The sequence below is a fragment of the Gymnoscopelus braueri genome, assembly GCF_963280865.1.
Source record: "Gymnoscopelus braueri genome assembly, chromosome: 3".
Taxonomy (NCBI): domain Eukaryota; kingdom Metazoa; phylum Chordata; class Actinopteri; order Myctophiformes; family Myctophidae; genus Gymnoscopelus; species Gymnoscopelus braueri.
The window spans coordinates 42,578,249-42,598,406 of record NC_137612.1 but is presented as its reverse complement, the minus strand read 5'-3'; the positions used below and the strand labels follow the sequence as shown (position 1 = coordinate 42,598,406).

General features: G+C 40.7%; 2 protein-coding genes across 2 annotated transcripts; both read left to right on the top strand.

Annotated features, from left to right (window-relative positions):
• Positions 1-7,946: 7,946 nt before the first annotated feature.
• On the top strand, positions 7,947-12,866 carry LOC308081941 (odorant receptor 131-2-like; the record flags this gene model as incomplete). Its single annotated transcript, XM_080423557.1, has 4 exons — positions 7,947-8,016; positions 9,589-9,695; positions 11,541-12,211; positions 12,812-12,866. The coding sequence occupies 4 exons, from the start codon at positions 7,947-7,949 to the stop codon at positions 12,864-12,866; spliced, it is 903 nt and encodes a 300-aa protein (XP_080279683.1).
• A 3,678-nt stretch (positions 12,867-16,544) lies between these two features.
• Positions 16,545-17,814, top strand: LOC308081940 (odorant receptor 131-2-like; the record flags this gene model as incomplete). The annotated part of the gene is made up of 2 exons (XM_080423556.1): positions 16,545-16,700; positions 17,038-17,814. 2 exons carry the CDS (start codon positions 16,545-16,547, stop codon positions 17,812-17,814), a joined length of 933 nt encoding a protein of 310 aa, XP_080279682.1.
• Positions 17,815-20,158: the final 2,344 nt, after the last annotated feature.

Below are 20,158 nucleotides of genomic sequence, written 5' to 3'. Positions count from 1 at the left end.
TGCACAAATCGGCCTCCTGGTGGCGCTATAACAGGCCCATGTGAAAAATTTGAGGCAGAGGTTCTGAATTGGCATCCAGGGAGTGTGTGTGCACAGTTTCGCAACGACCGGGCCAACGGTGCCGGAGATTTGGTGGTAACACACAGACAGGACACACGGACGGACGGACACACGGACACACGGACACACGGACGGACGGACGGACGGACAGGGGCGAAAACATACTCTCTCACCATGCCTTTCGGCCTGGCGGAGACAATAAATGAGAGCAGTATCATTTGCGGGAGAGAAACCAATTTCAGACAGATAAGTGAGTCAGGTAGCCATAGGCTAAATTTTTTGAGCAAGGTAATATGTAATGATTGAGCAGGTCTTGTCAATATATCTAGTGTGTCTGTGTACATCCTGATTTGAAGAGAGACCCCAAGTTCAGTCTCTACTGAAAATGTCCTTGAAAAAACAGCTGGAGTCCAAAGTAGGCTACCTACAATCACTGTCCTTCTAAATAAGCCAAGAAAAACACTGAATTCTCGATGCTGTGGCGCCACCTACTGACCGCCTACTAGAGTTACAGTACATACCTGAAGCCTAGAACACAATAGGATTGGAACTACAGGAGCTGCATGACGTTCAAAGATCTCTTCCACAATGGTATAGTTGTTTGAACAACTCCAACACATGTGGGGCCTTCCAAGAAATCAGTTATTTTTGTTACCTCTGAATCTTGAATTTTATTTATGCTGTTCAGAATCAGAATCAACTTTATTGTCACATCACAGGTTTACGGGTGTAAAGAAGTAGGTGAAATTTGTTTTTTGAGCAAGCTCCATCATTTTTGTTATTTTCAGGAGGAGAAAAGAAAAGAAGGGGGGGGGGGGCAGGAGAAAAACAAATCAAATGGCAAAGAGAAACATGCTGAGGATAGGCAAAAATCAAGATATCTACATACACATAGGCCTAGCATACCAGCTAGTACAGTATGTTCTTGCAGTGCACACAGGGTTGTGGCTACGTTTGTACTGTAAAAAATAAACTAATGTGTATACTATATGTACAACTGTATGCTCTGATATCATAAGTGTGGAAACGCTGACTTTGGTAACAATGTGGAACATTGCTTTCTTCAATGCCACTAAAATAACTTCTCCATAAAAGTCTCATAAAGTTCAGATGAAACACCCAGTATAAGATGTAAATATGACACAATTTGTTCAAAATGTCCAAATGCGAATAGCAAACAGTTCTTACATTCACTTGGTCTGATCATGTCAGCAAGTAATTCAAGGTGTCAGGAATCCTGCCCAATAATTCAGCTTCCTGTTATATCCACCTAGGATCTGTCTGTGTATTATTTTCCCTCCATTTGATATGTTCACACCCACAGTTACTCACCTCTTGCCTATTTGCCTAATTTCCCTATAATAATAATAATAACTAGAAAAAGTGCTCCTCGGAGCACAGGTCTCCGCCAGGTCAGGTAAGTTATTGTGGCCTCCTGGTGGCGCTATAATAGGCCAATGTGAAAAGGGTGGCATTTCTTCCTCGGCCTAGTGGGAATGTGCGTGAAATTTTCACGGAAATCGCACGCCGCGTTCATGATTTCAGACATTTTGTTCAAAACGGACCAATCCTGCAAACTTTGGAAGTCAACCTTAGTCAATCAGGATGGAATATGAAATATCGGACAGATGCGTCTTGATCACATGACTATAGAAATACTGTGTACCGATTTGTGTGATGTTTGGATAAAATCTGAAGGATTAATATCCAAAAATGTATTTGACATAAGTCGGCCTCCTGGTGGCGCTGTAAAAAGCAGATGTGAAAAATGCAGTGCAGATGTTTTTCCTTGGCCTCTAGGGAGTAGGCGTGCAAAGTTTCACGCAGATCGGTGCAGTTATAGTTAAAAATGCAAATCGGCCTGTTATAGCGCCACCATGAGGCTGATGTGAAAAGTTTTAAGTGCCATTTCTTCCTCGGCCTAGTGGGAATGTGCGTGTGCAATTTTATGCAAATGGCAAGCTGCGTTCATGATTTGAGGCAGTTTGTTCAAAACGGACCAATCCTGCAAACTTTGGATGGTAACCTTAGCCAATGAGGATGGAATATGGGAAATCGGACAGATCAGGGTTGATCACATGACTATAGAGATACTGTGTACCGATTTGCATGAGGTTTGGTTAAAAACTGTAGGAGTAATGGGAAAAAAAGGGTTTTGCACAAATCGGCCTCCTGGTGGCGCTATAACAGGCCCATGTGAAAAATTGGGCAGAGGTTCTGAATTGGCATCCAGGGAGTGTGTGTGCACAGTTTCGCAGCGACCGGGCCTACGGTGCCGGAGATTTGGTGGTAACACACAGACAGGACGGACGGACGGACACACGGACGGACGGACGGACGGACGGACAGGGGCGAAAACATACTCTCTCGCCATGCCTTTCGGCCTGGCGGAGACAATAATGAATACTATTCACCACAAAATATTTATTGCTATATACTGCAGGCTCAGTGCATAACTGTAGCCCCAGGTTTCCAGAAGCTGGCATATCCGTCTCCTGCATGTTCGGTTTAGTTTCCCATAGCTTTGTTTGATTGGCTTGGGAGCAGATTTGAACGGGAAACACATACTGTATGAAGGTGTCATGTGAGTTTCTATTTTGTTTTAGAAAGATGATGTTGTTGTTGTTTGTTTGTTTGTTTGTTTTACACACAATACTAAAACTGTTAATTTTGTATTAACCAGAATGTGTTAAATTAACACAATGTTTTACTGTAGTGTTTACAGTAATTATGGGTAGACACTTCAGAAGCGTGGTGAAAAGTTTCTTGAAAAGATGTTGTATGTTGCTATCAAAACTCAATCTCCCTATGGATCAATGACCCAATGTGTTAAAGAGCATCACCATGGCACCTAACTGTTGTTGTCAAACAACCAAATCTTAATGACATTGACCTTCACATTGTTTTTTCCACAGACAGAAGAGCAGTTCCCTTTGTGGGACTAATGTTTCACTTCAGAGGCTTTAATTAAGGTTCATTAAGGTCATAGTGGGGTGCCAGGACACTCAGTCATTTCAAATTCATGTGAAAGTTAATTTTTCACTTCTAATTTGTAGATAATGGTCTATAGAACAATTTGGCTCGAAGATATATGAACCAGATTGGAAAAAAAATATTGTTTTTGCCCCATTTCCAAAATGGCCAAAATCGGAATTATGATGTTTTGATAAATGTCTTAATTTGCTGTGTGATATTTTTTTTATTGCTATATCAAGTCAATACTGTGTGAGGGATCAACTGGAGTTAAAAATATTGATGTTTTGAATATTCTGGTATGGGAAAAAAATAAAGATGGCTGCCATTTACATTGAATTACTTCAAATTGCACCTAACTTCTATTAGCCCTGGACAGTCAGTAATTTCAAGTTGTTGTGAAAGTTTAGTTTTCACTTCTAATTTGAAGATAAGGGTCTATAGAACAATTTTAGTTTGAGTGTCAAGAAACCAGATTGAAATGTTTTTGTTTTTTTTACCGATTTTCCAAAATGGCAACAATCGAAATTAGTCTACATGTAGGTCAGATTTCCAAAAATCTTAACCCTGAAAGCAAATTGTGTTCATTTATGGCATACATGGTTTTAGGGGTAATAAGGGGTGCTGGATCCAAATCAGAATGGCTCAGAAATGGCTGATAATTGCTCAAAATTGAACATTTTAAGATGGCGGCCACCACTATGCTGAAATATATTTAAAACAACATATACTTTTGACTAAACCAGGTATAACCTGGATTGCATTTGGCTTTATTGGGTTTTCATGTGGGGAATGCAATGGCATATTTAGAGATCAAATGTGAGGAAAGTGCTTATATTGGGTAAATTGTCATTTATTGTGAATAGGTTTTCCAACCAACTTTATCCCATGACTTTATGACATATCTGCTGTACAATAAGTACTTACAATATATGGATTTGAAAAGCTCCTGACCTGGGGATTGAGCTGGGCCATCAGGTGTATAGGGAAGATGGGCTACTCAGTGGGGATACAGTGAAGAGACATGGCCTATTATGGGCCAGGGTGTGAAGGTTGGTGCAAAGCTATCAGAACCCACTGTCTGGATGAGTGTAACAGGGCTATCAGGGTAGAGAGGGCATGGAGTGGGTGGTGGGTTTGGAGGTAATAGGGGGTCTGGTTTATGAGTTTAGTGAGTCTAGGATGCCCCTCAGGTGGGTAAAGGGGAGTATGGGGGTCACTGGATAGATCCCTGGGCACTTGGAGCATGGAAGATCAAAGTTATGGGGACCAAGAAAGCACTCCATCGGCTGATTCCCTTTCCCATCTCATAACAGCTGCCAAATAAATAATCTGTAGAGTGGGGCACTTGTGAGCCCAGGAGGAGTGCTCATAGCCGGTTAGAGAGAGTGTTGATATGTGAGTCGGTTGCTGGTGATGGTGGTTCTACGAACTCCATGTCACCACATGGCTATGCGTACGGCCGACAGGGGTGTCCCTATGTCGGTCTGGATCACTGGATACGTTCATCCCAAGTGGACCTCCATGCGGATCGGCTGGCTCTTCCTATGCCCAAGATGGGTGCTCGTGGGCAGACATAGGTAGCGATGCAGGTCAGTCCCCAGTGGTGTCAGGCAGACAAGGATATCCCTATGTCAGACTGGCTCACAGGAGAGTCTGGTTGTTTCTAAGTAATATTACCAGTGGTCATCAGTGACTTATCATTATGGCATGGGCTGTAACAGGTGAATACAGAAAGCAATGCTTGTCTGTCCGATAGCAGCAGGGACATGGCCCCTTGTGGGCCTGGAGGTTGGTTACACTAGGATCATATGGAGGAGAATGGAGCACAGGGCATCATGGACTGTTCACCTTTCCCCTATAGCTGTTAAAAAGCTCCAGATAAAAAGCAACAAGCAAAGGTAAACCCTATCCCTGCTACACTCCGCCTCTACCCGTTCCAAGACACCCAGTAGACACTGTATGTTATGACAGTTCTGCACTGATCTCCACACCCTCTCCATGCCCATAAGGGGCCATGTCTCTTCACTGTATCCCCACTGATGAGCCCATCTAACTTATACCCTTAATGGCCCTGCTCAGCCCTCGAATCTGGAGCTTATCAAAACTGTACAGGGGAGAAGGGGGACAACCCAGGACTCCCTGGACTTCCAGCTGTCACGGGTTCCCTTAGGCCTAACTTGTTCCAAATTGTTTGTAATATCCCCTATAAATGACAATTTTCCCAATATACGTTTTAAACACGTTCCTCACATTTGATCTCAAATCAGAATATGGGATTGGATTCCCCATATGAAAACCTAAAAAGCTAAATTCAATCAAGTTTCTGCCTTGTGTAGTCAAAAATATGTTTTACGTAATATAGTTCAGCATAGTGGTGGCCGCCATCTTTAAATGGTCAATTTTGAGCTGGGCATACAGCAGATTTGGATTCAGCACCACTTAATACCCCAAAAAACATGTATGCCATATATTAATAGAAATCCTGCCTATATTGAAAGACATTTAACATGCTGTTCTGGAATGATTTATCTTAAAATGGAAAGTAATACTACTAATAATTATAATGATAATAATTTACATAGCAAGACACTGTAATGTTAGTTATTCAAGTAGATAGATGGGTAGTGGAGACAAAAATGGAAATTAATGCTATTCCGACACATACGTTAGCGCATAGACCTCTTCTGACAATTCTTGTGGAAATGTGCAGATAGAAATATTGCTTCTTTGGGAAATATGTGTGAAGTACCAGTTGCTACTCCTGATCCTGAATCCATAGATACCTCATTATGTTCATATTGGATAATCCAATCAAAAGTTATAACAGTTCCCATATTGTTCTATGGCTGGTGTGGGGTTGGGAACCGCTGACACCCCCTAGAGGCCATTTTCTTTATCTGAGTGCTTGACACATGAACAAGAAATGTTCTATAGACCCTTAACTTCAATTTAGTAGTGAAAACGAACCTTTCACATCAATTTGAAATTAAAACAACAAATTACCCATACTCGGTCCCCTACTATATCTATTTTTGACGATATGCGCCAATACTGGAAAATGAAAATGATTCTATGGGTAATATGCTTGAAGTACCAAATGCTACTCCTGATCCTGTATCCATACATATCTCATATGTTCAGATCGGATAATCCATTCAAAAGTTACAACAGTTAACATATTTAGCTAGGGCTGGCATCTGCCGGCGCCCCCTAGAGGCACATTTTTTATCTGGGTGAAAATATCTTCGACCAGAATTGTTTTATAGACCCTTACCTTCAAATTAGTAGTGAAAACGAAACTTTCACAAGAATCGGAAATGAAAATAAAAAATTGCATTGACACGGATCCCCACTATCAATGTTTTCACACATATCTCTTAATGATGGTGATCTTTAACATCCTCTCTCAGAAGATTTAGTGTTTACCAGATCCCAGATGATGATGATGATGTGTGTGTGTGTGTGTGTGTGTGTGTGTGTGTGTGTGTGTGTGTGTGTGTGTGTGTGTGTGTGTGTGTGTGTGTGTGTGTGTGTGTGTGTGTGTGTGTGTGTGTGTGTGTGTGTGTGTGTGTGTGTGTGTGTGTGTGTGTGTGTGTGTGTGTGTGTGTGTGTGTGTGTGTGTGTGTGTGTGTGTGTGTGTGTGTGTGGCTACCACCATAATGATGGAATAGGTGCTCCTCCACTCCCTCAAGTACGTCGTTGTTATGGTGGAAGCAGCCCCAGTAAAGAGGAAACAAGTTCTCTGTTCCTTACACTATAGTAACAACAACAAAGCAGATTTGAGTGATGCAAGACACACACACACACGCACGCACGCACGCACGCACGCACGCACGCACGCACGCACGCACGCACGCACGCACGCACGCACACACACACACACACACACACACACACACACACACACACACACACACACACACACACACACACACACACACACACACACACACACACACACACACACACATCATCATCATCATCTGGTAAACACTAAATCTTCTGAGAGAGGATGTTAAAGATCACCATCATTAAGAGATATGTGTGAAAACATTGACCTTAATGAACCTTAATTAAAGCCTCTGAAGTGAAACATTAGTCCCACAAAGGGAACTGCTCTTCTGTCTGTGGAAAAAACAATGTGAAGGTCAATGTCATTAAGATTTGGTTGTTTGACAACAACAGTTAGGTGCCATGGTGATGCTCTTTAACACATTGGGTCATTGATCCATAGGGAGATTGAGTTTTGATAGCAACATACAACATCTTTTCAAGAAACTTTTCACCACGCTTCTGAAGTGTCTACCCATAATTACTGTAAACACTACAGTAAAACATTGTGTTAATTTAACACATTCTGGTTAATACAAAATTAACAGTTTTAGTATTGTGTGTAAAACAAACAAACAAACAAACAACAACATCATCTTTCTAAAACAAAATAGAAACTCACATGACAAGCACTTGTTTTGCACCAATTCCACTCCTTGCCATCGAAAACAACAACACCCACTTTTCAATCTCGTCACAAACCCAATTCTTGTGTAAAAGTATACAGTATATTTCTGGGTGTGTGTCAATTTAAACTTAGCTTTATTGTTTATTTCAATTTCTCAAATACTACGAGATTCTGCTCCACAATGTCAAATGCCTCAGGAGCCAAAGTCACCTAGAGGGCCTGGTACGTCAGAGGTGAGGAGTGGGTGCTGCGGTGTGGCGTCAGTGAAAGGGTCGGTGCGGGAGTCTAGCAGGGCTGGGGTGGCCCTCATGTGGGTAGATCGGAGTGTGGGTGTGGTGGTAATAGGGGGGCTGGAAGTCCAGGAAGTCCTGGGCTGTCCCCCTCTCCCCTATACAGATTTGAAAAGCTTCAAACTCGGGGACTGAGCTGAGCCATCAGGTGTGTGGGGAAGATGGGCTCCTCAGTGCAGGATACGATGCAGAGACATGGCCTGGAGAGGGTGTGGAGTTCACTGCAGAGATGTCAGAACCTACAAGTCTAGGCAGGGATGGTGTAGAGTGTGGCGGGGATAGGCCTCACCTTTGCTTGATGCAAAAGTTTTTTTTCTGGAGCTTGCTACCTATGTCGGCCCACAATGTTATGTCACATTCACAGTCCAACATTGCAGTGGCACTAGGTAGGTGGCTCCTGCTGAGTTGTAACAAGATGGCTTTGTTTGTGTGTGTGTGTGCGTGTGTGTGTGTGTGTGTGTGTGTGTGTGTGTGTGCGTGCGTGCGTGCGTGCGTGCGTGCGTGCGTGCGTGCGTGCGTGCGTGCGTGCGTGCGTGCGTGCGTGCGTGCGTGCGTGCGCTCGCGCGCGCGCGCCTGCCTGCCTGCCTGCCTGCCTGCGTGCGTGCGTGCGTGCGTGATTGCGTGCGTGCGTGAGTGCGTGTCCGTGTGCGAGTGCGTGTCCGTGTCCGTGTCCGTGTGCGTGTACGTGTAGGACGTTTTTCGCTTCAGTAATTCTGACTTAATATGAAAAACTAATAAATTATTATAAATGTGCTAAAAACACACACACACACACACACACGCGCGCGCGCGCACGCACACACACACACACACACACACACACACACACACACACACACACACACACACACACACACACACACACACACACACACACACACACACACACACACACACACACACACACACACACACACACACACACGTGTACATAAGGTGTTCTCCTAAAGCTATGAGACTCACATGCATGGGGCAGACTGATGTAATCCACATCACACTACATGATCCCAGGTCAGTACAACTATACTGTACAAACTTTGTTTTCCACAGGTCTTCCTAGGACTGTCACCATTATTACATAATCGTCTGATCATAATCATTTTAGATAATCGCACATATTTTTTGCATAACCGTCATAATTGTTTCCATGTTGAACAGTGTTCATACATTTTCAAACATAAAAATAAAATAAAATGTGGAAATAGCAGATCTACAAGGTCACAATGTGTCGCATCGTGTGACATCGTGTGAGGTAGGTCTGCTATTTCCAGTATTATTATGTTTTTTAAGTATAAAGTTATTATACTGTATATGGCATTTCTTTGCATACTTATGTAATTTGTCATATCTATCCTGTGCAACTTTTGTTTATGAAGCCTGAAAGCCAAACAATGTCATGTGTATTGATGTTCAGATGTTCAATGTCTAAAACACAATTAAATTGTTAAACACAATTATTTGTATGAAAAATGAAAATGTGTCTTCAAGTAGAATGGCATATTTGTATGGCATGATATGGCCCTATATTTCACTTTAAGCAGGGATTTACTTACATCTGGATGAATAAACTAACTCCGTAAACTGAGCCTATTTTACAGCTAGTGTATGCAGGGGAATACAGTACATGAAATGTAAAGATGATAACAATTAAATTATTATTTTTGCAATGGTCACTGAACCTTTGCTATTTTAGAGGACATTAATTTATAGCATCTAAGATATTGCTTTTTGTCATCCAACACGTTCACCAGATCTAAAGCTCAGACATGAATTTCTCATCTGGAGTCAGTAATGTGACCATAGGTGTCACACAGCGAGAAACCATCACCAAGAATGTGATTCTGGTGGCTCTGGGCATCTCCATCAACTATATCAACGTCATCACAGTCCACACCTTCAACAAACAACAGGTCTGAACCCTACTAAATAACATTTTTATTTGTATCATTATAATATTTTTGTATCACAAGTAGCTTTCTTTTAATGGGGCTACATTATCATGGTAACTTGTGCACTCCCAATCTGGGAACCCATTCGTTAAAAAAACAAATAAAGTTTAGTGCACTCCTAACATGCTCCAAAGCCATTGTGTGCAGACAAATAGAATAGAATAGAATCAGTGTTTAGATATTGAGCAGTCCTTTGGCTTTCCCTGGTATTCTTTTTTTTCTTATATCGTCGCTGTCAGATGGAAACCTTCTTATGTCCAAAACCATTACTTTACAGGAAATGGAAAATAATTGCCTGTGTTCCAATGGATCCAATGTAGTTATTCTTTAGTCACAATATTTTTCATTGGTTCAACATTTATAAAACCCACAGACACAATTTTCACCAAAATAAAAATACTCGCCGATCTACAAGATTGGCTATTTTTGCTTTTGTGTGGCCGCGGACCCCCATCTCAAAATATTTTGTTCCAGGGACCCCCAGAAGTAAATATTTGAGTAAAATTTGGTTGCTTAAAAATAATAATATATATATTCCAAGATTTGCACACATTTTCAAGATAAAAAAAAAGCAGATCTACAAGCTCAAAGCGCGGCACTCTGTGCCACACTTTGAGCTTGTATATCTGCTATTTTTGAATAGCCAAAGTATTGAATATCTGCTATTTTTGAATAGCCAAAGTATTGAATAATAGTTTAAGTGGTTACATAGATGCGTTTCCGGATTGAATGGGTTGAAGCACCGAATTATCTCAGTGAAGGTATAATATTATATCTAATGATTATAGGACAAACATAACAATTGTCTTTATGCATTAACTATACTTATTTGGCTGGACTCCCAAGTTTCGGTCTACAATTTAATATCTTTGACAAAAATGGTAAAATATACAAGCTCACAATGCATCCCGTTGCAATGCGTTATGAGCTTGTAGATCTGCTATTTTCATCAAAGGTTACCCCAGAATAAGGATGCTAGGGTACGAGTGGTTAAAGGTCCCATACTTTGGGACAGAAGAAGGACTGTAATTTCCTGCCTGTGTCTCATACTACAAAGATATCAGTCATTCAGCTGTAGAACATTTGGAGACACCCAGTGCATGTTATCAAGTGAAGTGAAGTGTGAAGTTGTTTACACAAAGTTAGGTGGCAGCTACTAAAGAAAAAATGCTGTTGGTGTATACAATGTACCAAGTTTTTTTAATGCATATTATGTACATTTGATTATGCTCTCTTTATTCTCCTTTTGCTCTTTTTTGCACTCTCTTTCTTTTCTTTAAATCTTTATAATCATATTCTGTTGCCGCATTGTCTGAATGAGCCAAACCAAAATAAGCTTTATGTTCTTATGTACCTGTACACGAGATGTAACAATAAAGTACAACCTTGAACCTTGAACCAATGTAATTAATAAGAATATTGATTAAGTTATCTGGTGAAAGGGAGATTACAAATATTTGTATGTAATGAAGCAATTCATATCACCCTGCTATGCCTATATTTTTGCAAGTTTTTTTCCCCATCCTGCCGGTGGTGTTTTATCTCATATTTTGAATGATGACATTACATACAGTATTTGTAATAGAGTGTCTTCAAGCAAAAGAACAGCTACTGATTAGGAACATTATTTGCACCTGTGCTGATTACCGATATCCACTGCACCTTTTAAAAGCCTTTGAAGTGCGCTATCTGTGTCAATTCATCCTGTGAAGTCCACCAGTAAAGACCTATGTTTGAAAGCTCACCCAAGTGTGGTTAATGAGAGTCAACAGTATATAGTAGCCTACAGTATTTCATTCTCCTCAGATCTTCAAGCAGAACCCTCGGTACATCCTGTTCATCCACCTGGTGATCAACGACATGATCCAGCTGACGGTCAGCGTTGCGATTGCCATGATGTTCCAAATCGTCGGCCCTATCAACGTCTCCCTGTGCTGTGTCCTCGTCTTGTTGGGTGTCTTCACGACACAAAACACGCCGCTGAATGTGGCCGCCATGGCGGTGGAGTGCTACATCGCTGTCTGCTTCCCCCTCCGTCATTCCCAGATCTGCACTGTGCAGAGAACGCATGCCGTGATCGGCCTGGTGTGGTCCATGAGCGTGCTTTCTGTCCTACCGGACCTCTTCATCCTCCTGGCTACAGAACCCTTAGTGTTCTTCCATTCCAAACTCTATTGTTACAGGGATAATGTCTTCCGCAGCTCCTACAGCCTGGCAAAGAGAGACGCGTCCCACATCATCTTTTTGGTCTTGGTTTGGATCACTTTGTTCTATTCTTACTTCAGGATAGTGTTTGCCGCTAAGACGGCTAACACGAACTCAAAGAAAGCCAGAAATACGATACTTCTGAATGGATTTCACGTGCTGTTGTGTATGGCTACCTATGTGCGGCCCATGTTGTTGAAAGTCCTTATGTACTTTCTGCCTGCAGGGGCCCCACACTTTGTTAGTTATGTTATAATTCAGGTCCTGCCCAGGTCTGTCAGTCTGTTTCTATATGGGCTACGAGACAAGACATTCAGGATGCACCTGAAAAGGCATATCATATGTACAGAAAGACCGCACAATACATTAAAGGGGTAGTTCTCCCCACAAAAAACATTTGATTCTTTTAGTTTTGTGTCGCATTCCTTATCCAATATTCCAATATTTGATTAATTGAAGTATACAAGGCCTCCAAAACAACTCTCAGTGTAATCACTGGGAGGCCTAACCTGGAATTTCGTCATTTTATGGTCAGGGCCATTGATTGATTGATTGATTGAATACATTATTAGCAGTTTGAGAAAAAAAAAGCACAGGAAAGTACAGTTCAATACAAGGTCTGCTAAGAGGATTTTAAACCCAAGAAAGCCTATGGCTTGTTTCCATTGGGGTAATTTGTACGAAACATTTAATGACAGACAAATATACTTGGCCTTTGAGGGCACAAAGGCCAAAATTCAAGGGCAGGAACGCCATCAAATAAAACAATGATTGATGAAGTTGATTGATGAAATGATTAGATTGATACGTTTTCAATACATAGTATTATTATCTGTGAAATATGTGTCATAACTTCATACACGCTCCGCCAGTGGCGGGGAGGCCCCGCGATTCTGCGTTACGCCACTGCGCTCAGCTGTGAACTAGCCAGTCACTGGACTCTTTAGTTTCTAGGATGAGGTGGGGGGGAGTTAAGAATTCAGAATCTCAAAAAGTCACTGGTGTCTAAAGAAACATGCTTAAATGCTTTTGCATGTATAAACTTGGTATGATTTGTGTCAGATATTTATGTACTGTGGCTAATGTAACCTGCAACGTCTGCAAAGTTAAATGGTAAACAGGGTTTGGTTAAATAACAGTAAATAACATGTAAAATGTATTACGCACTACATAAATACAATTATTGATTGATTGATTGATTGGTTGATTGATTGATTGATTGATATGCATACAATTTAATATGCAGAAGTAGTAAGCCTTGCAGAGCCATGTGGTCCATAGGAAAGGAGCCTATCTCCTCATGATTCATCATGATTTGTGTGCATGGGGATCTCATCTTAAACAAGCTCAGTGCTTAATGAGTCTTCCAGTTTAGTAGACCTTGTATTGTGAATTTGTACTTCCATGTACTGTTGTTCTCATGTCTTACTAAATAAAGTACATCAATCAATCAATCCTGTTTTTCTGTAGCATGAGGCAGCTTGATGTACAAATATGTATCCTGGACACAGAGACTTACCCCCAATCCAACCCTTGATGCTGAGTGCCAAGCAGGGAGGAGATTCCTGTTAATTGAGCCAGGTGGCCAAGTGATTAAAATGTGTTCCTTTTAACACAAATATCTCAAATCCTCCTATCATTTTATGTTGATGACGTACATGTGTATATGCAAATGGAATTCCCTTGTGTACGCCAGTGATTCTCAACCTGTGGGCAGAGACCACTGGTCGGCCGTGAGGGTATTGAGAGTGATTTTAATGATATAACATTAACATAAAAGCGTAATTTGTAAAATAGTTTTATATATTTTTTGATACCAATACATTTCCATTGATCCAAGTCAGAACACAATCGATTGATTGATCATTAAAATGAACATGTTCTGAAAATGCACGTGGCCCACCCATCTGACCACTTAACACGGCAGCCGAGTTAAGTGGTCAGATGGGTGGGCCATGAACACTTTAGAGATTTTCAAGTGGGTCATATCGCAGGTGGAAATGGCATATCTTGACCAATGCATAGTTTTGTCAGAGGTTTGTCTAGTTCTTTGGAGTTATTATTAGGAATTATGTTTAGTAAAATAAATATGGTAGGATCAATTGTGCAGGAACAATTGTGGACACATGTGCTCGCATGCACACTCTCTCTCTCTCTCTCTCTCTCTCTCTCTCTCTCTTTCTCTCTCTCTCTCTCTCTCTTTCTTTCTCTCTCTCTCTCTCTCTCTCTCTCTCTCTCTCTCTCTGAATACTAGGATTCATTAGTGTATCATACACTCTATAAAATCACCACATACATTTCAAACTCAAGTCAGACTGTGCTTTATCTGAGGTAAGCATAACGTTTTGCATTCACATTATTGTAGTGTAGAGTTGTGTTGTAACTTGCACATGGATAATGGTACAGCATATTATGGCCTTATTTTATTTTTGTTCCAACCTTTTGGTTTGGAATTTGGCATTGCACTTTTCACACATGAGATGTGAGGTTTGAGTATTTTTGTGAGGTTGAAATGTTTTTCTGCAACTTCTGCATTCCTTTTGTGGACAAGTTTAGACTTTCAAGCATGATGGACTTCACCCAATATGGTTCTAATCTCTTGTCAACAAACATGTTTTTAAGACACATGCTAGGTTTGATGTTTACCTGGTGTCCTACGGTAGTTATTTGCACTTTACTTAGGTGACCATTTACCTGGGGAATGGTTTAGTGTCTGATATTAAAACTGTGAAATACATTTTAGTTGAGTTAGTTGAACCTTGTCTTCTAGCAACAGAGCATACACAAATAGTATAATCATCAGCCCAAGCAAACGTGGGGGTAACTTATGTTGAAAACGGGTTGTAACAAAAAAAGATTAAATGTAATGGACTTGATTTTCTCCTAAACCATTTGTGCATCTCTGTTACACTAGGCTACTGTTTGCTGTGTTTGCTGTCTCTTTTGGAGAACTGACACACCGCTTATACAGTAAATACAATCAGAGTAAACAATCACAGTGTGAGGTAATAAAATGAACAATTCTAGTAAATGCATTGATGGAATTGTACAATTTACAAACTATTAGGCCCTATACAGTACTATAGGCATAACTATTAGGCCCTATACAGTACATAAGAATCATATGAATGACAACACATAAGATAACCATGATAGCATAGCTATACAGTGATAAATACCAGTGGTTCTCAACATGGGGTCCATGATAGGTCCCAGCTGAGGGGGTCCCAAGTATAATTTAAATATTCTTGAAACATTTTAACATCACAGATCTTGTATGGGGGTCCCTTTTCAATGGACGTCCGCGACCAAATACACATACATTTGGGGGTCCTTGACATGAAAATGTCCACTGTATATATACTGTACAATGCACAGTACAGTACAGTGACATGTGCCAAGAGACTGGGAGCAGGTTAATGTGAGCATGAAGCACGTCCTTGCCCTAGTGATTGCTTTGTGTCATTTGAGGACACGCTCAAAATACTATAGGTGCTTTGCACAATGCTGCTTTGACTGTTTGACTGATATTTTACTGTGCTTAAATCTGAACATTCGTCGTTACATCGTTTTAATGACGTTTTGTTGCTCGTTTTTGTTATGGGTTTTGGTTTTGTTTAAACGTGCTTGCTAGTGCAAGTACTGGTTGTATGCACCAATCATCAAGTATATATTTTTTAAATTGGATAGGGGGCAGGTATTAATAAGAATTGATTCTTCTTCCTGCTCCTTTTCGCTCATGGGTGTATATGATTTAATGAATTATTGAAGTTATGAATTGCGTGTACTGTAATACACTACCATATGCGAAACAAAATAAAATTAAATGAAACATGGCCATACAAACTGAACAACGAGACAAAACAAGATAAATACTGTAAGAGCTGATTAGATCATTTCAGGGTATGAGACAAAAAAACAATAGCTGGCGTGTAAGGGGTATATGTTTTATAATAGTATAGTGTACATGTACACGTATCTACCCTGGTGTGTGCTATCTGCCTCCATGAAGGTAGACTGAGAATTTTGCAAGAAAAAAAATATTAAACTTTTAAAGCTGCGTAATATTTTATTGTTAAAATAAGTGTTAAATAGCTCTATATTCTGATAGTAACTAATCATTGCTATGCTATGAAGAGTAACAGGAGTCTCTCTGTCTCTCCAGCTCTTTAGTAAACAGAAAATGCATTTTAAGGTCGGGATACCAATTGTATCACACACCAGGAGAGAGAACTCATACAGGATACAGGATAAACACATCAAAAGGAAGTGAGCAGACTAAATTGGAACTGAAAATGTATTTTCTGTTTTAATATTAAAGAGCTGGAGAGACGGGGAGACCCCTGTTACAGAACAAACACTCTCTATAGAAATGATTATCATAGAGCTTTTGTTAAACATTTTGTTTAAACCAGAAAATATCACTTAAAAAAGTAAAGTGAGTCAGTGCATAGGTTTCAATTACATTTATGCCTATGTCATCAGTGAAATGTACAGTGCTTTACATTTCTGTTGGTCACGACTCATCCGTAATTTCTTAACAGATTTTAATCATAGAACTAACACTTACTCTACATGTGTTTAGAAACAGATATTTGGAGCGTCATGAATGTGACAGCGGGTAGCAGTAATGTATCAACGACCATGGTGTACCGGGACTCCTTCAGCTCAGCTGTGACTAAGAATGTGATTGTTGTGGCTCTTGGCATCACCATCAGCTACATCAATGGCACTCTGATCCACACCTTCAACAAACACCAGGTGCGAAGGCATATTTTTTGATTATGGGCCTTCAACTTCGGGTCTGGGGTCCCTAGAGGGTCCTCTGAGTTATTACAGGGGGGCTGTGATAGGAATCACCCCCCTGAACCCAAGCATCCCTATTCTGGGGGAGGGGGAGGATTCACCGAAAATAGCAGATCTACCAACTCACAAAGCGTCACACTGCGATGTGTTGTGAGCTTGTAGATGGGCTATTTTCGGTGAAGATATTTGGTGTAGTAGAGGGAAAAAAGAGCCGACCTAGACGAGTGAAGGGATTCAAATGAATGAAATTGATTTAAAAAAAATTACCCCTTATACTTTTCCTCTCTTTCAGGTACTCAATTTGAATCCTCGGTACATCCTGTTCATCCACCTGGTGATCAATGATATGCTCCAGCTAATTACTGCAATCAGCCTGTTTGTCCTCTCCTACGTCTTCTACACCATCAACGCCTCTGGCTGTTGCGTCCTTCTCATGGTTGCCATTTTTACCACCCTCAACACTCCATTGAATTTAGCTGGGATGGCGGCGGAATGTTATGTTGCCGTTTGCCTACCACTCCACCATGCACAGTTATGTACGGTCACGAGAACATATATTCTGATAGGTTCGATCTGGGCCATGAGTGCATTGTCAATCTTTCCAGATCTGTTTGTGCTGCTGGCCACAGAACCTCTGCACTTCTTCTATGCCAGAGTCGTCTGTGCCAGAGATTTGGTTTTCCGTAGCCCTGTTCTCATAGAGAAGAGGAATGTGTTGCACATAGTGCTTCTGGTTCTAGTTTGGCTCGTTCTCCTGTATTCGTACTTCAGAATTCTGTTTGCTGCCAAATCAGCTAGCGCAGATTCTAAGAAGGCCCGGAATACGATACTCCTCCACGGCTTTCAGCTGCTGTTGTCTATGCTCACCTTCTTGTTCCCTGTGTTGACAAGATCTCTAATATACTTCTATTATATATCCCCTGCATCGTATGTCAACTCTATTTTTGTTTGCTATATAATTATTCAGATCTTGCCGCGTTTGATCAGTCCTATTCTGTACGGTGTACGGGACCAGACATTCAGGAATTACCTGAAAAGGTACATACTTTGTAAAAGGATCAATCCATAGACTATATTGACGCCGTCGGATGGAAACCTTGTATGTCCAAAACTGTTACTTTTCATGAAAGGGAAAAATGAACCTATTCTGTATGGCAGGGGTTCCCAAACATTTTAGCTCGAGTCCCGAAAGAGAAATTCTCTGGGACCCCTTTAGTGAAAACAGATCTACTATTTTCAATACTTCTTAAAGGTTTTTGTGGGGAAACCAAGGAAATTGATAAGTGATAATTGATGTAGTAGGCTAGTAGCCTATTGCAGTACCTGACAGACCATACAATACTGTACATGACAAGAGTGTTATAAAAATAATAAAGGTTTGCACTATTGTTGTTTTGAACTAGATATTTGAAAACCGCAAATAAAAGGGTATTTATTAAATATAGTATATAACATAATTACATTTTCAAATATATTTGACACAGAATCAAATGTTTTATGGTCATGATTCACCAGGAGCCTGTACGGCATGGTTCCAGGCTTAAAATAATTAATTTTGTCTGCTCATTTCTTTGTGTCATCACTTAATTTCACTTGTTATCCTGTATGAGTTCTCTCTCCTGAATGGATCAAATTAGTATCCTGACCTGAAAATGCATTTTTTGTTTTGTTTACTAAAGAGCTGGAGAGACTGGAAGATCCCTGTTACTGAACAAACATTCTATAGCAATGATTATCAGAATATAGAGCTATATTTAACACTTTTATTGTATTAAAAAAATAACACTAATTACTGCACACACAATGTTGATTTTATTTTTATTTTGCACTTATAGGCTGTTGTTTCAATAGCCCCTATACATTAACTTGACTGTTTGGTGCTGTTAATGTCTTTTGACATCTCTTTTTATCACATTGGATAATAAAAAATGTCCAAATTAAATTGACTAGTCCATACCCGGTGAAGTGTGCAGGCAAAATAATTACTGGTTTACCTTAAGTCAGTCCACCTTAAGGCCAGGAGCTGATTTCATTAGCTTGTTTACTCCGTGACATCGTGTCTAATGGTGGCGAGCCAATAGATTAGCGTTATTGTTATTGTTATTGTTATTATTATTACGGCGTGTGTGTGTGTGTGTGTGTGTGGTTGTGCCAGACAGCAACACTGTAACAGAGTAACACGAAAAACGGGCTTCGCTGTTCCGTGCACAATGTAATGGTGAACGGCTTTGTGCAAATTCAGATCAATTGCTTCAGCCACTGAGGAGAACCAGGTAGAACTAATTTTGGCCTCACCATGCACCAAGTCGACCATGCACTACAGAGGTTTGTAGAATTATAGTAGGATGGGAATAAATGTAGGTTTTAATCAATAAGTATCCTGGAATGTATTTCTTCTGCATGCATATTGTTGTATTTTCAAAGAGGAATAATGACACACAGACAAGGCAGCTTCATACCATATTGTTCACTACTTTACTTCCGTATCCTTCTCAAGACAATACAATATACCTTTCCTCAATAGGGCCCCCTAGGCTACAGGTAGGTTAAGGTCAATGTTTTCACACATATCTCTTAATGATGGTGATCTTTAACATCCTCTCTCAGAAGATTTAGTGTTTACCAAATCCCTGATGATGATGATGATGTGTATGTGTGTGTGTGTGTGTGTGTGTGTGTGTGTGTGTGTGTGTGTGTGTGTGTGTGTGTGTGTGTGTGTGTGTGTGTGTGTGTGTGTGTGTGTGTGTGTGTGTGTGTGCGTGCGTGCGTGCGTGCGTGCGTGCGTGCGTGCGTGCGTGCGTGCGTGCGTGCGTGCGTGTGTGTGTGGCTACCACCATAATGATGGAATAGGTGCTCCTCCACTCCCTCAAGTACGTTGTTGTTATGGTGGAAGCAGCCCCAGTATAGAGGAAACAAGTTATCTGTTCCTTACACTATAGTAACAACAACAAAGCAGATTTGAGTGATGCAAGGGGGGGTAGAAGTCTTCTAGCGTAGGTGCCATGCCGTAAAAAAAAACATTTTTTCCCCCGATCCAAGTCTGCCTGTGGGTTTAAACAAGAGACCCACAACAGTGTTGAGTAATAACTTAATATGTTATTACTAAGTAGCAGTACTATAATATTATTCCTTTTCCCGGTAAGGAGTAGTGAAAGGGATTACAAATACCAAAACATGAATTTTATAACAGTTCTTATTTCAAGTACGTTAAGTGAATCCCGTTGGGCTGGTTATGCAATACCTGTTGTACCAGTTGACAGAGTACCCGTTGTCTGTGTCCCTTTCAGACGATACATAAATATCCATATATGGGCATAAAAGCGACACAGAAAGACAGACGGGTATACAACGGGTTCTCTGGCAACGGGACAGGAACTGGTATTGTATAACCATGCATTTCCAACTTGCATCGT